Here is a 14,307-nt window from a genome sequence, read left to right on the forward strand (position 1 = left end):
AACAGTTACAAGACTGAAAACTTCCCTCTGAGTCAACTACTGTCTAAAATATGTTCTATTATTCATAGAATCATAGAATGATAAAGGTGGAAAGGACCTCTAGGGCCATCAGGTCCAACCCCCTGCGAGTGCAGGTTTAACTAAATCATCCCAGCTATATGTTTATCCAGCTTCCGCTTTAAGATTTCCATTGATGGAGAGCTCACCACCTCCCGTGGTCGCCTATTCCATTCTCTGACCGCCCTCACTACCTCCCGTGGTCGCCTATTCCATTCTCTGACCGCCCTCACTACCTCCCGTGGTGGCCTATTCCATTCTCTGACTGCCCTCACTACCTCCCGTTGTAGCCTGTTCCACTCTCTGACTGCCCTCACTACCTCCCGTTGTAGCTTGTTCCACTCTCTGACGGCCCTCACTTCCTCCCGTTGTAGCTTGTTCCACTCTCTGACTGCCCTCACTACCTCCCGTGGTTGCCTGTTCCACTCTCTGACTGCCCTCACCACCTTCCGTGGTCTCCTATTCCATTCTCTGACTGCCCTCACTACCTCTCGCTGTAGCTTGTTCCAATTTCTGACTGCCCTCACTACCTCTCGCTGTAGCTTGTTCCAATCTCTGACTGCCCTCACTACCTCCCGTTGAAGCCTGTTCCACTCTCTGACTGCCCTCACTACCTCCCATTGTAGCCTATTCCACTCTCTGACTGCCCTCACTACCTCCCGTTGTAGCCTGTTCCACTCTCTGACTGCCCTCACTACCTCCCGTTGTAGCTTGTTCCACTCTCTGACTGCCCTCACTACCTCCCGTGGTTGCCTGTTCCACTCTCTGACTGCCCTCACCACCTTCCGTGGTCTCCTATTCCATTCTCTGACTGCCCTCACTACCTCTCGCTGTAGCTTGTTCCAATCTCTGACTGCCCTCACTACCTCTCGCTGTAGCTTGTTCCAATCTCTGACTGCCCTCACTACCTCCCGTTGAAGCCTGTTCCACTCTCTGACTGCCCTCACTACCTCCTATTGTAGCCTATTCCACTCTCTGACTGCCCTCACTACCTCCCGTTGTAGCCTGTTCCACTCTCTGACTGCCCTCACTACCTCCCGTTGTAGCCTGTTCCACTCTCTGACTGCCCTCACTACCTCCCGTTGTAGCTTGTTCCACTCTCTGACTGCCCTCACTACCTCCCGTGTTTGCCTGTTCCACTCTCTGACTGCCCTCACCACCTTCCGTGGTCTCCTATTCCATTCTCTGACTGCCCTCACTACCTCTCGCTGTAGCTTGTTCCAATCTCTGACTGCCCTCACTACCTCTCGCTGTAGCTTGTTCCAATCTCTGACTGCCCTCACTACCTCCCGTTGAAGCCTGTTCCACTCTCTGACTGCCCTCACTACCTCCCATTGTAGCCTATTCCACTCTCTGACTGCCCTCACTACCTCCCGTTGTAGCCTGTTCCACTCTCTGACTGCCCTCACTACCTCCCGTTGTAGCCTGTTCCACTCTCTGACGGCCCACACTACCTCCCGTGGTTGCCTGTTCCACTCTCTGACTGCCCTCACTACCTCCCGTTGTAGCCTGTTCCACTCTCTGACTGCCCTCACTACCTCCCGCGGCCACCTGTTCCACTCTCTGACTGCCCTCACTACCTCCCGTGGTTGCCTGTTCCACTCTCTGACTGCCCTCACTGCCTCCCATGGTAGCCTTTTCCACTCTCTGACTGCCCTCACTACCTCCCATGGTTGCCTGTTCCACTCTCTGACTGCTCTCACTACCTCCCATTGTAGCCTATTCCACTCTCTGACTGCTCTCACTACCTCCCGTTGTAGCCTGTTCCACTCTCTGACTGCCCTCACTACCTCCCGTTGTAGCCTGTTCCACTCTCTGACGGCCCTCACTTCCTCCCGTTGTAGCTTGTTCCACTCTCTGACTGCCCTCACTACCTCCCGCGGCCACCTGTTCCACTCTCTGACTGCCCTCACTACCTCCCGTGGTTGCCTGTTCCACTCTCTGACTGCCCTCACTGCCTCCCATGGTAGCCTTTTCCACTCTCTGACTGCCCTCACTACCTCCCATGGTTGCCTGTTCCACTCTCTGACTGCCCTCACTACCTCCCGTGGTTGCCTGTTCCACTCTCTGACTGCCCTCACTGCCTCCCATGGTAGCCTTTTCCACTCTCTGACTGCCCTCACTACCTCCCGTGGTTGCCTGTTCCACTCTCTGACTGCCCTCACTACCTCCCGTTGTAGCCTGTTCCACTCTCTGACTGCCCTCACTACCTCCCGCGGCCACCTGTTCCACTCTCTGACTGCCCTCACTACCTCCCGTGGTTGCCTGTTCCACTCTCTGACTGCCCTCACTGCCTCCCATGGTAGCCTTTTCCACTCTCTGACTGCCCTCACTACCTCCCATGGTTACCTGTTCCACTCTCTGACTGCCCTCACTACCTCTCGCAGTAGCTTGTTTTACTCTGTGACTGCTCTCACTGCCTCCCGTGGTAGCCTGTTCCACTCTCTGACTGCCTTCACTACCTCCCGTTATCGCCTGTTCCACTCCCTGACTGCCCTCACAGCCTGAAAGGTTTTCCTAATGTCTAATCTGAATCGCCTCCCTTTTAGTATCATCCCATTGCTTCTTGTACATACTTTTGCTAATGAGAACAGGGTGGTTCCCTCTGCACTGTGACTTTCTTTCAGATATTTGTAGACCGCTATTAGTTCTCCTTTCAGCCTTCTTTTTTGCAAATAATCATCTTTTTTTCATAGAATCATAAAAACATTCTTTATCTTCATCCCCCAAGAATCAAACCAGCAACTTCCAAACATGCAGTTGAGCCACAAGCTGTGATTCCTGTGATTCCTGTGATGTCAGTTGTGCTATGGGATATCTCATGAGGTCATGTGGCGCCCTGGACTAGCCAGGTCGTCACAGGTACTACAACACACACCCCCACCCCAAAACAGGCACATCAGCCAGACACAAAATCCTTGTTGCCTCCCTCCAGGGGCTGATGTCCACACCAGGTGGGGTGGAGCCAGGCGGTTGGCCCCACCCACTGAGGAGTTCAAAGTCCTGGAGGCGGGAAAAGGAAGTCAGATCAGTTAGGGAAGTGCAAGTGAAAGGAGTGAAGTAGTAGTGGAGGAGTAAACTGACGGTGTCCGGGTGTGTGGCCCAGGCACTAAGAGCAAGGTTGGCAGATGGTGGTGGCCATCTGCAGGAGAGGCAGATCAACGCAGAACCGTAGGACCGGGGTCGGGCGGTGGCCCGCCGGTACCGAAGCGGGGAGCGAAGTGAAGCCAGCACACACCGGCAGGGCCTGCGGACCCCGACCAGGCTTGGAGTCGCCGTTAAGAGGTCAAATCTGTTAGTGACCGGAACCCAAGGGGTTTTCTAACATCCAAGACCCGATAGAAGGTAACCGTCCGACCAGAAGAAGGAAATACAGCAACCACCACAGCTAGAGTTCCAAGGGCCAGAGCCTGCGAGCAAAAGGGCTCCTCCGGCACATATACACGCTGAGGAGCGGGTTACCATTGGGAAGCCATTGGGACCGAACATACACAAAGGTGCAGGGAAAGGCAGCCACCACCAACCATCCGGGAGAAGCCACAGCAGCCGGCTGCGGGACCCGTCCATCCAGCCGTTTGGTTTACCAGAGACTTTGCGTACATTTGTGGCTGAGTGAGTACAACCGTGCCATCCGGCACCGCGCTGCACAGTCCAGGCGACCCTGCACCTTGCCAACCCTGCCTCCCCGTCACCTCACCGGGCCCCGGGACCACCAACCCCTAACCACGGAGGGGGAAAATGAGCTGCTGCTGCTCGGTGGCTCGAGCGGTGGGCCGGATCTGTGGACTCGAGCAGCGCTCCTCGCCCGTGAGTGAAAAGGGTGGTTGGTTTGGGGGATTTAGTCCGTGACGCCACCCACGGGTCGTGGTGAATATGGGCACCACCGCTGCTGGTGATGGGGATCCCGGGAGCGATGGTAGGGAGCAGCTGGGATGTTGTTTTCCCCCTCCGTGGGTAGGGGTCGGTGGTCCCGGGGCCCGGTGATGTGACGGGGAGGCAGGGTTGGTGAGGTGCAGGGTTGCAGGGACAGCACGGCGCAGTGCCGGATGGCACAGGTGTACTCACTCAGTAAGAAATGTACAAAGTCCTGGGTAAACCAAACGGCTAGATGGACGGGTCGCGCAGCCAGCTGCCGTGTCTCTCCCCGGACAGGTGATGGTGGCTGTCTTTCCCTGCACCTTGATGTTCTCGTTTGACTACTATGGATCTCCAACGGTAGTCCGCTCCCCGGTGTATGGGTACCGGAGGAGCTCGTTTGCCCGCAGGCGCTGGCCCTTGGGTCTCTAGCCTTAGGCGATAGCTGTATACCCTCACGGTGTGGGCGGTTGCCTTCAATCGGAACTTTTGCTGTTAGAAAAACCCTGGGGTTCCAGTCACATTCGGATTTGACTATTGTCGGCGGCTCCAAGCCTGGTCGGGGTCCGATGGCCCTGCCTGTGTGTGCTGGCTTCACTTCGCTCCCCAGTCGGTAACGGCGGGCCAACGCCCGACCCCGGTCCTACGGTTCCGCGTTGCTCCACCACTCCTGCAGACGGCCACCACCATCTGCCAACCTTGCTGTCAGTGCCTGGGCCACAAACCCAGACACCCAAGTGCTTGCTCCTCTCACTTCATCCTCCAACCTCTAGCTGTCACTTTTCCCTTCTCCAGGCCTGTGAACGCCTTGGTGGGTGGGGTCAACCACTTGGCTCCGCCCCACCTGGTGTGGACATAAGACACTGGAGGGAGGCAACAAGGTTTTTGTGTTTGGCTGATGTCCCTGTCTAATGGGGGTGGAGGTGTTTGTGTGTTATTTGTGATGACCTGGCTAGTCCAGGGCGCCACAAATGTATCTTGCACATGGCAAGAATGCTGCTTAGAAATAAACTATCATCAGAAAATTAAGGCTTGCAAAATGCTTTTGTGTTAAATATATATTTTAAATTTTTTTTAGAATTTTTGTATTGATATTTTAATATGTTTACATATTAAATATTACATATTTATACAATTGAACATTAAAATATTCCTGCACTGAGATAATCTTATACATGTGTCCCTGCCATATACTGTGTAATGGCCGTGTCTGACCATGCAGGGGCACGGTCTGATCACACCATATTCTCTGGGCAAAGGGGGAATTTAAAAATATACAAACATTATGGCACTGGATTGCAAATTATTCTTTCATTGCAGTAAAACATTTTTTTTAAACCAGGAAGGGAAATGTTTTACGTCACAGAAAGAATAAGCTGTGATCACATGCTGTAATGTTTTTAATTTAATTGTGAAAATTATTCCAAGATCTCTTAATAAAATTAAATTTAAAATTAACTTTCTTTATTTAATAGAAGATTTTCATCTCTCAAAATATAAGGAATCTGTGCCTGGAGCTTATACCAACAACTTCTATGATTATCCATTCCTGATAGTTTTCATGGTGGAAATCCAATGGCAGAAGATCTGATTGAGATGAAAATGATGAACTTTGTCTATTCTTTTTAGTAATCTGATGTGACTAGTAAATTATTTCCAGTTAACACCACAGACCAGACAAATTGTCTCTTCAGGGAGGAAGGAGACGAACTCTAGCGCCACCTATTGGAAGTAGCAATCTTAAAGTCAAAAGTGACCATTTAACAAGCCTTGTCATATGACTTAAGGCCGCTTTACATGCTACGATATATCTTACAATAAGTCGTCAGGGTCACGTCGTAAGTGACACACATCCGGCACCGTTTGATATATCGTAGCGTGTGACAGCTACGAGCGACGGTAAATGAGCAAAAATACTCACCTTATCGTTGCTTGTTGACACTACACTCATTTTCTAAAAATTGAACGTCCTTCTATGGTCCGGTTGTTCAGCGTTTCCGGGGCAGCACACATCGCTCCGTGTGACACCCCGGGAACGATGAACACAGCTTAACTACATCCCGCCAGCAATGCTGAAGGAAGGAGGTGGGCGGGATGTTACGTCCCACTCATCCCTGCCCCTCAGCTACTATTGGCCGGCCTCTGTGTGACGTCGCTGTGACGCCGAACATCCCTCCCCCTTCAGGAAGTGGATGTTCACCGCCCACAGCGAGGTCATTCGGGAGGTAAGTACGAGTGACGGGGGTTAACGACATTGTGCGACACGGGCAACAAATTGGCCGGCTGCAGTGTGACGTCGATGTGACGCCGAACGTCCCTCCCACTCCAGGAAGTGGATGTCCGCCGCCCACATCGAGGTCATATGGACGGGTAAGTACGTGTGACTGGGGGTTAATTGGATTGTGCGACACATTCAACAAATTGACCGTGTCGCACATACGATGGGGGCGGGTACGATCGCATACGATATCGTATGCTTAATTGTAAGGTGTAAAGCAGGCTTAAGTCATATGACAAGGCTCAATAAAGAGTTAATGTTGACTTTTAGGATTGCTACTTCCAATAGGTGGCGCTAAAGTTTGTCTCCTTCCTCCCTGAGGAGACAATTTTCATATTTCCCAGAGGAGCATTGCAGCTATATGACTCCTCACTGGCAGGAGTTTGGTTTGTCAGTCTCTTCAAGGAGAAAAGTTTTCCCCTTAAGGGTGCTTTACACGCTGTGACATCGCTAACGATATATCGTTGGTGTCACGTTGTTAGTGACACACATCCGGCGCCGTTAGCGACATCGCAGCATGTGACAGCAAGGAGCAACGATCAACGATTGCAAAATAGTCAAAAATCGTTGATCGTTGACACGGCGCTCCTTTTCATAATATCATTGGTGGTGCATGCCACTGGTTGTTCGTCGTTCATCGCTATGTGTGACACTGCAGGAACAATGAACATCTCCTTACCTGCGTCCACCGGCAATGAGGAAGGAATGAGGTGGGTGGCATGTTTCGGCCGCTCATGTCCGCCCCTCCTCTGCTATTGGGCGGCCACTCAGTGACACCGCTGTGACATCGCTATGACAACGAACGCACCTACCCCTTGAAGGAGGGACTGTTCAGTGGTCACAGCGACGTCACTGAGAAGGTATGTGCGTGTGACGCTGCCGTAGCGATAATGTTTGCTACGGCACCGATCACCAAATGTCGCACGAACGACGGGGGAGGGTGCTATCGCGCTCGAAATTGCTAGCCATTGCTAGCGATGTCGGAGCGTGTAAAGCACCCTTTACACCATAGACCACACAGACATTTTTCCCTCCCAATCACTAGGATATGCTAAACATCATGGTTTTTTTATTACTGTGTTTTAGATTGTGACAGTTGGGATTGTGACGACTGTTTCTGCTTTAATGGGAGCAAGGAACACATTCATTATTGCTTTGATATGATGAAAACACTGAAAGGTGATTCCAAATAATAATTAATTATGCAAGTTCATGCAGTTAACGCTACCACCGTTATTGAGTTTCTTATACTGGGATTCCCGGAGCTGGATGATTACAAGTTGCCTTTCTTCTCCATTGTTCTTCTCACGTATTGTGTGACCATGTGTGAAAACCTCTTCATCATTTTCCTGGTGTCCACCAGCCAACGTCTGCATTCTCCCATGTACTTCTTCCTCGGACATTTGTCACTGTCAGATATAATCCTTGTAACCAGCGTGGTTCCTAAAATGCTGGATGTAATTATAAGGGATGGGAGTCTTATACCTTATGTTGAGTGTTTAACCCAATTTTTTTTGTATGGAGGAACAGTCAGTGCGGAGTGTTTCTTGCTCACGGCCATGTCGTATGACCGGTACTTGGCCATCTGTAAACCTCTACATTATATGTCAATGATGAATCGGAAGCTGAGATACGGCCTGATCGTCTCCTCCTGGATACTCAGCTTCACGTTAGTGCTTATATCACTTGTTCTTGTATGTGGTTTAGACTTCTGTGGGTCGAATGTGATTAACCATTTCTTCTGTGACTATGCCCCTATTTTAGATCTTTCTTGCTCAGATACAACTGTTCTTGACATTGAAATGATTTTTCTTTGTTTTCCAATAATTATTTTGCCATTTTTGTTTGTTATTATCACTTATGTTTATATTTTTATCACCATTTTTGGAATTTCTTCCACATCGGGTCGGCAAAAAACTTTCTCCACTTGTAGCTCTCACTTGGTGGTTGTTTCTACGTATTACGGCTCCATGCTCGTCATCTACATGGTCCCCTACAGAGGACGCTCAATGACTATAAATAAGTTGTTTTCTCTTCTTTACATTGTGGTTACCCCCCTTCTAAACCCCATGATATACAGTCTAAGAAACAAAGAGATCCAGTCTGCGGTGATGAAATATCTGTTGATTTGCGGAAAGAAAAGATTTATTTAGGAAAAGAAAGAGATATGAAAATTAGCAAACTTTTTAGTTCTAGGAATAGTTCTATCTGATCTCTTTTTTTTATATGTTAATCGCAATGTTAATTAAATCTAGCAAGTAGCATCCTTAATTAAAAAATATTTTGCGGACTATGTAAGAATTAAAGTAACAATATTTATCTAATTTTTTTTTAACATTACAACCTGTATAAATATTGATTAAAATAAAACTTATAAAAATTGAAATTCACATCAATTTACAACTACTTCAATAATAATATGATAAAACGTCTAATCAATTATAATTACAAATGTATAAGAACATTATTATTTGATGTATTTATGAAGAAATGTTTGACTATGCTTAATTATTCTTACTAATATTTGCCCACTTAAGATCTAGAGCAGGATCACACATTGTGAACTTGTCCCAACACAATATTGTGGCTTGTGTACCATTTTGTGTGGGTTGATGTTTGGGCGTGGTTCACTGTCCATTCTGTGTCCCTTGTGTGTACATTGTCCCATTTGCAGGTTTAATTCCTCCCCTGCCAGGCTTTTGTTCCTAAGTCGGGGGAGGGGGGCGTGAGATCCACCTAAACTCTCTGCTTACCTGAAGAATTGGGCAGTCTGTTTGAGAACTTCAAGAGTGAAGCAGGAAGATTGAACCTCTGGGAGAAACTGGCTTCTGAGAGAGACCTGGATATTTATCGGTTACCGGACTATATTTGTGTTACTGGACTAATTTTACCCTCTGTTTTGTGGATTATTTTATGGACCATTTGATTTGCTTGAAATAAATGCTCTTTGGATTTTACAGCCATCTCTCGCTCTGTTGATTGTGTGATATGGGATTGTGTGATATGGGAGAAGGACCCCGTGACACCCTTCATGACCGCGGGTAGTAAAGTTGCGTCCTATTTTTACGTGACTTAACGACTAGGGACGTAACTTTACTGTCTAAAATTCATTTGATTGCCATGTCTATAGCAACGGCTTTCAAATGATGCCCCCTGCCTTTTCTTACAGCAGGAGACCTTTGCTTGGCTTGGAGGGGTGGCATTGCAATCCCCCATGTATGATCATTGGGATTGGCTGTTCAAATCTGAATTGCCAATCACAACAATTGCACTATTTCACGCAAAATAATTGCTTAAAATAGTGCGATCCTGCTATGGTCGGTGCTTCAGGAGCACCAATCATTGGCTGGAGGCCAGCAAACACAGTGCCCCCTCCCCCCCCCTGCTGCACTGATTGGAGCAATTGTGCTTTGATGCACAATTGCTCCAATCAGCATGCAGGGGGGCAGGCTGACCTGGCGATGACGTCTCTACCAAGGCTTGTTTTGGCCTGGAGAGCCCTCACCCAGCCAGTTTGGGGTGGGACTCTGCTGGGACATGTGATTTGACACTGGTGTCACTGCTTAATTGCCCGATCTCTGCCACTGCCGCAAGTACTGTCCCTCCTCTGATCTCTCAGTATCCCCCTCCTCCCCTTCCCATGGCTTCTCCTGTCCCCGCCCCTCCCACCATTTCCTCTTTTGTCCCCCGCACCTCCATTCCCCCTCCCCTCAACTTCTCCTTTCCCCCTCTGACGTCCAATTTCCTGCTGCAGCTGCTTTCTGGATCCTCCTGCCAGGTCGTCTGAGGTCTTCATCCGTCTGAACTCACCTGCCTGTGAGTGCCTCTATCTAGCTGCCTGCTGCAGAGTTCCTTTGGTCACTGATTTTCCTGGTCCTGTGAGAATCATTTTTTTTGTGTAATCCCCCATCCTTTTCTGCACCCTATCTGTCCATACATCCTGCAGCCGCTGATCCGTGATGCACATCACAGATCGGCATCCATGCACAATTATGGGCAGGAAACTTTTTTGTCCGTCATCCCCCGTCGCTTTTTGCACCCCACCTGTCCGTGTGTCCTGCAAGCCGCTGAGCGCTGATCCGTGATGCACATCACAAATCTGCATCCGTGCTCAATTTTAGACATGACTTTTTTTTTGTTTTTTACGGACATCCATGTAGCATGTTTCTTTGTGTTACTAAATTTTAATCTCTTTTCAATTTTCTCTTTTTCTTTCTAGGATTTTTCTATTCAAAGAAAATAGATTTACAGAAACACACACACAAATTTTAGGGTTTTTTGTTTTTTTACACACACCCCACACACCCTTTTTCCCTGGGGGGTCACATATGGGGGGGTTTCCACTGTTTAGACAGATCAGGGCTCTACAAATGCAACGTGGCGTCTGTTCATGATTCCAATTTTGCATTTGAAAATTCAATTGGTGTTTTTTTTGTCTTCTGAGCCCTGCCATGTGCCTAAACAGAGAAAAAGGAGCCAGCACGATCTGAAATTGGCATGCATCATATAAAAAGTGAAAATTCACAGATTTATTCCAACTGTACTATAATAAAAAAAAAATGAGATTTTTAGCAAATAATTGATCAATTTTTTGAGCCACCCCTGCCAACGTCACGGCAAATCTCAATAGGGGGGTCCTACTCTATATTCTGTATTTCATGTGCCATGCGGCCTCCTAGATAAAGTTAAAAGCAGAACCATAATGGAGCACACATACCTGTAACCTGTATATAGCCGCTTCCATGTTGCAAAAGAGGCAATTGTGGATAGAGACCAGCCCAGGTCCCAGCATGTGGAGCAAGCTCTACACATACCAGGACTATATCAGAACTGACCCTCCCAGTGCCAGACAGCAACCATTGATAAAGGCCGACTAGATCCAAGAAGGGGCATTGCTAATTAATCGCCTCTTTTGCAACATAGAAGCGGTTATATATACAGGTATTGATCAATTATTTGCTAAAAATCTCATTTTTTTTTATTATAGTACAGTTGGAATAAATCTGTGAATTTTCACTTTTTATATAATGCATGCCAATTTCAGATCGTGCTGGCTCCCCTCTCTCTCTGTTTGGTCGTAGTTATGCTACAAATTCTGGTGGCCGGTCACCACCATGCCATGCACGCCTGATCTTGGTTTGCAATGTATTCCTCCTGTTGGTAGCTGTTCAGATTCAGTTACCTCACCCCTTTCCACAGGCAATGCTAATTAAGCACCATCTTGGATCTGGTCCGCCTTTATCAATGGTTGCTGTCTGGCACTGAGAGGGTCAGTTCTGATATAGTCCTGGTATGTGCAGAGCTTGCTCCACATGCTGGGACCTGGGCTGGCCTCTATCCACAATTGCCTCTTTTGCAACATAGAAGCGGTTATATATACAGGTTACAGGTATGTGTGCTCCATTATGGTTCTGCTTTTAACTTTATCTAGGAGGCCGCATGGCACATGAAATACAGAATGTAGAGTAGGACCCCCCTATTGAGATTTGCCGTGACGTTGGCAGGGGTGGCTCAAAGAATTGATCAATTATTTGCTAAAAATCTCATTTATATTACAGTACAGTTGGAATAAATCTGTGAATTTGCACTTTTTATATGATGCATGCCATTTTCAGATCGTGCTGGCTCCCCTCTCTCCATGTGCCTAAACAGTGGTTTCCCCCCATATATGGGGTATCAAAATACTCAGGAGAAATTTCCCAACACATTTTGAGGTCCATTTTATCCTGTTGTCTTGTGAAAATGAAAAAATAGAGACTAAAGCGGGCTTTACACGCTGCGACATCGCTAATGCGGAGTCGTTGGGGTCACGGATTTTGTGACGCACATCCGGCCGCATTAGCGATGCCGTTGCATGTGACACCGATAAGCGATTTTGCATCGTTGCAAAAACATGCAAAATCGCTAATCGGCGACACGGGGGTCCAGTCTCAATTATCGTTACAGCAGCAGTAACGAAGTTGTTCCTCGTTCCTGCGGCAGCACACATCGCTGCGTGTGACGCCGCAGGAGCGAGGAAGCTCTTGCTACCTGCCTCCCGGCCGCTATGAGGAAGGAAGGAGGTGGGCGGGATGTTACGTCCCGCTCATCTCCGCCGCTCCGCTGCTATTGGGCGGCGGTTCAGTGACGCTTCAGTGACGTCGCTGTGACGCCGCACGGACCGCCCCCTTAGAAAGGAGGCGGTTCGCCCGTCACAGCGACGTCGCCGGACAGGTAAGTATGTGTGACGGCTGTTGTGAGACACGGGCAGCGATTTGCCCGTGTCGCGCAACAGATGGGGGCGGGTACCCACACTAGCGATATCGGGACCGATATCGCAGTGTGTAAAGTAGCCTTTAGAGAACATTTTTGTGGTCATTTTTTTCACGGTGCAACATTATGAAATTCACTGAAGCACCTGGGGGTTCAAAGTGCTGAGTACACATCTACGTAGGTTCCTTGGGGGGGTCTAGATTCCAAATTGGGGTTACTGGTGGGAGATTTCCACTGTTAGGCACCTCAGAGGCTCTCCAAACGCAATATAGCATCCGATAATGATTCCAGCTAATTTTGCTTTAAAAAATTCGAATGGTGCTCCTTCTCTTCTGAGCCCTGCCGTGCGCCCAAACAATGGATTTCCACCACATATAAGGTATCACTGTACTCAGGAGAAATTGCACAATAAATTTTATGCTGCAATTTTTTATGATACCCTTGTTAAATTGCAAAATTATATGGCTAAATTAATATTTTTGTGTAAAAAAATATCATTTTCATTGTTTCCTTCCACATTGTTTTGGTTCCTGTAAAGCACCTAAAGGGTTAATAAACTTCTTGGATGTAGTTTTGAGCAGTGCTAGGGGTGCAGTTTTTATAATGGTGTCACTTTTTGGTATTTTCTGTCACCTAGGCCTCTCAAAGTCACTTCAAATGTGATGTGGTCACAAAAAAAAAAAAGTTTTGTAAATTTTGCTGGAAAAATTAGAAATTGCTGATGAACTTTGACCCTTGTAACTTCCTAACAGAAAAAAAAAACTTTTGAAAATTGTGCTGGTGTAAAGTAGGCACGTGGGAAATTATTTATTATTTAGCAATTATTTTGTGTTATTTAGTAATTATTTTGTGTGACATATCTCTCGGATTTATGGGCAAAAAATTTAAAAGTTTGAAAATTGCAAAATTTTCTAAACTTCACCAAATTTCCGAAATTTCCACAAAAAAAAGCAAAAAACATCAGCCTAAGGCCTTGTGCGGACTAGGCATTTTTGCTGCGTTTTTAGCGGCGTTTTTTACCGCGTTTTTGTGCTGAAAACGCAGTGACATTGCTTCCCCAGCAATGTCTATGGGTTTTCAGAAGTGCTGTCCGCACACAGCGTTTTTTTGTAGCTGCGTTTTTGTGGTGACCACAAAAATGCAGCATGTCAATTATTTCTGCGTTTTTCACTGCGTTTTTCACCCATTGAGTTCAATGAGATGTTCAACAACCCAATGAAAAACGCATATAGCTGCGTTTCTATGTCTAAAAATGCAGCTATAAACGCAAGGGGTGGGCAGTAAAGTGACGTGTACAGGAAGAGGATTCCTTCTGTTGGTAAACACAGAAGCAGGAATCCTCCCGGTACCGTCACCGCTGCATCCACAACCCGCCCGGTACCATGTCAGCTCCGTGCGGTGCCATGTCTGGGCGGGAGGTGGAGGCAGCGGCGAAAACAAAAGTGAACAGTAGAAGAAAAAAATGTCATATATACTCACCTGTCTGCAGGGTCCCGGTGCCATGCCCATTCCCAGCTCCTGTCCCGGTACCGCCGCTTTGGCTGTGTGCAGTCTCCCCGGGGCACGTACGAAGCTTGCAGGACCTGGCGGCGGATCACCTGATGCAGTCACCTGACGCATCATCTGATCGTAATTCTCGCGGTGTCACCGGCTTTTTCACGCCCGGCCGGCTATCAGCTGATCCTGCCGTCAGGAGACTTCATCAGCTGATTACCGGCAGCTCCTGCAGTGATGGGACAGGATCAGACTCTCATCCGATCGCTCCAGGAGCTGCCGGTAATCAGCACAGACGTGAGTATTTATTTATTTTTTATTTTTTTTTGCACTGATGCTTCAGCTGATTGTATAATTGGCTTTTATACAAT

General features: G+C 47.8%; 1 protein-coding gene across 1 annotated transcript; it reads left to right on the forward strand.

Moving 5' to 3' along the window:
- The first annotated feature begins 6,706 nt into the window (after positions 1 to 6,706).
- On the forward strand, positions 6,707 to 8,473 carry LOC142302172 (olfactory receptor 11A1-like). Its single transcript, XM_075343255.1, has one exon. It carries the CDS (start codon positions 7,393 to 7,395, stop codon positions 8,341 to 8,343), a length of 951 nt encoding a protein of 316 aa, XP_075199370.1. The 5' UTR covers positions 6,707 to 7,392; the 3' UTR covers positions 8,344 to 8,473.
- Positions 8,474 to 14,307: the final 5,834 nt, after the last annotated feature.

The sequence above is a fragment of the Anomaloglossus baeobatrachus genome, chromosome 4 (genome assembly GCF_048569485.1).
Source record: "Anomaloglossus baeobatrachus isolate aAnoBae1 chromosome 4, aAnoBae1.hap1, whole genome shotgun sequence".
NCBI lineage: Eukaryota > Metazoa > Chordata > Amphibia > Anura > Aromobatidae > Anomaloglossus > Anomaloglossus baeobatrachus.

Bases quoted from the DNA above. Each gene is read 5' to 3' on its own strand.
- LOC142302172 (XM_075343255.1), top strand. From the start codon at position 7,393: ATGCAAGTTCATGCAGTTAACGCTACCACCGTTATTGAGTTTCTTATA.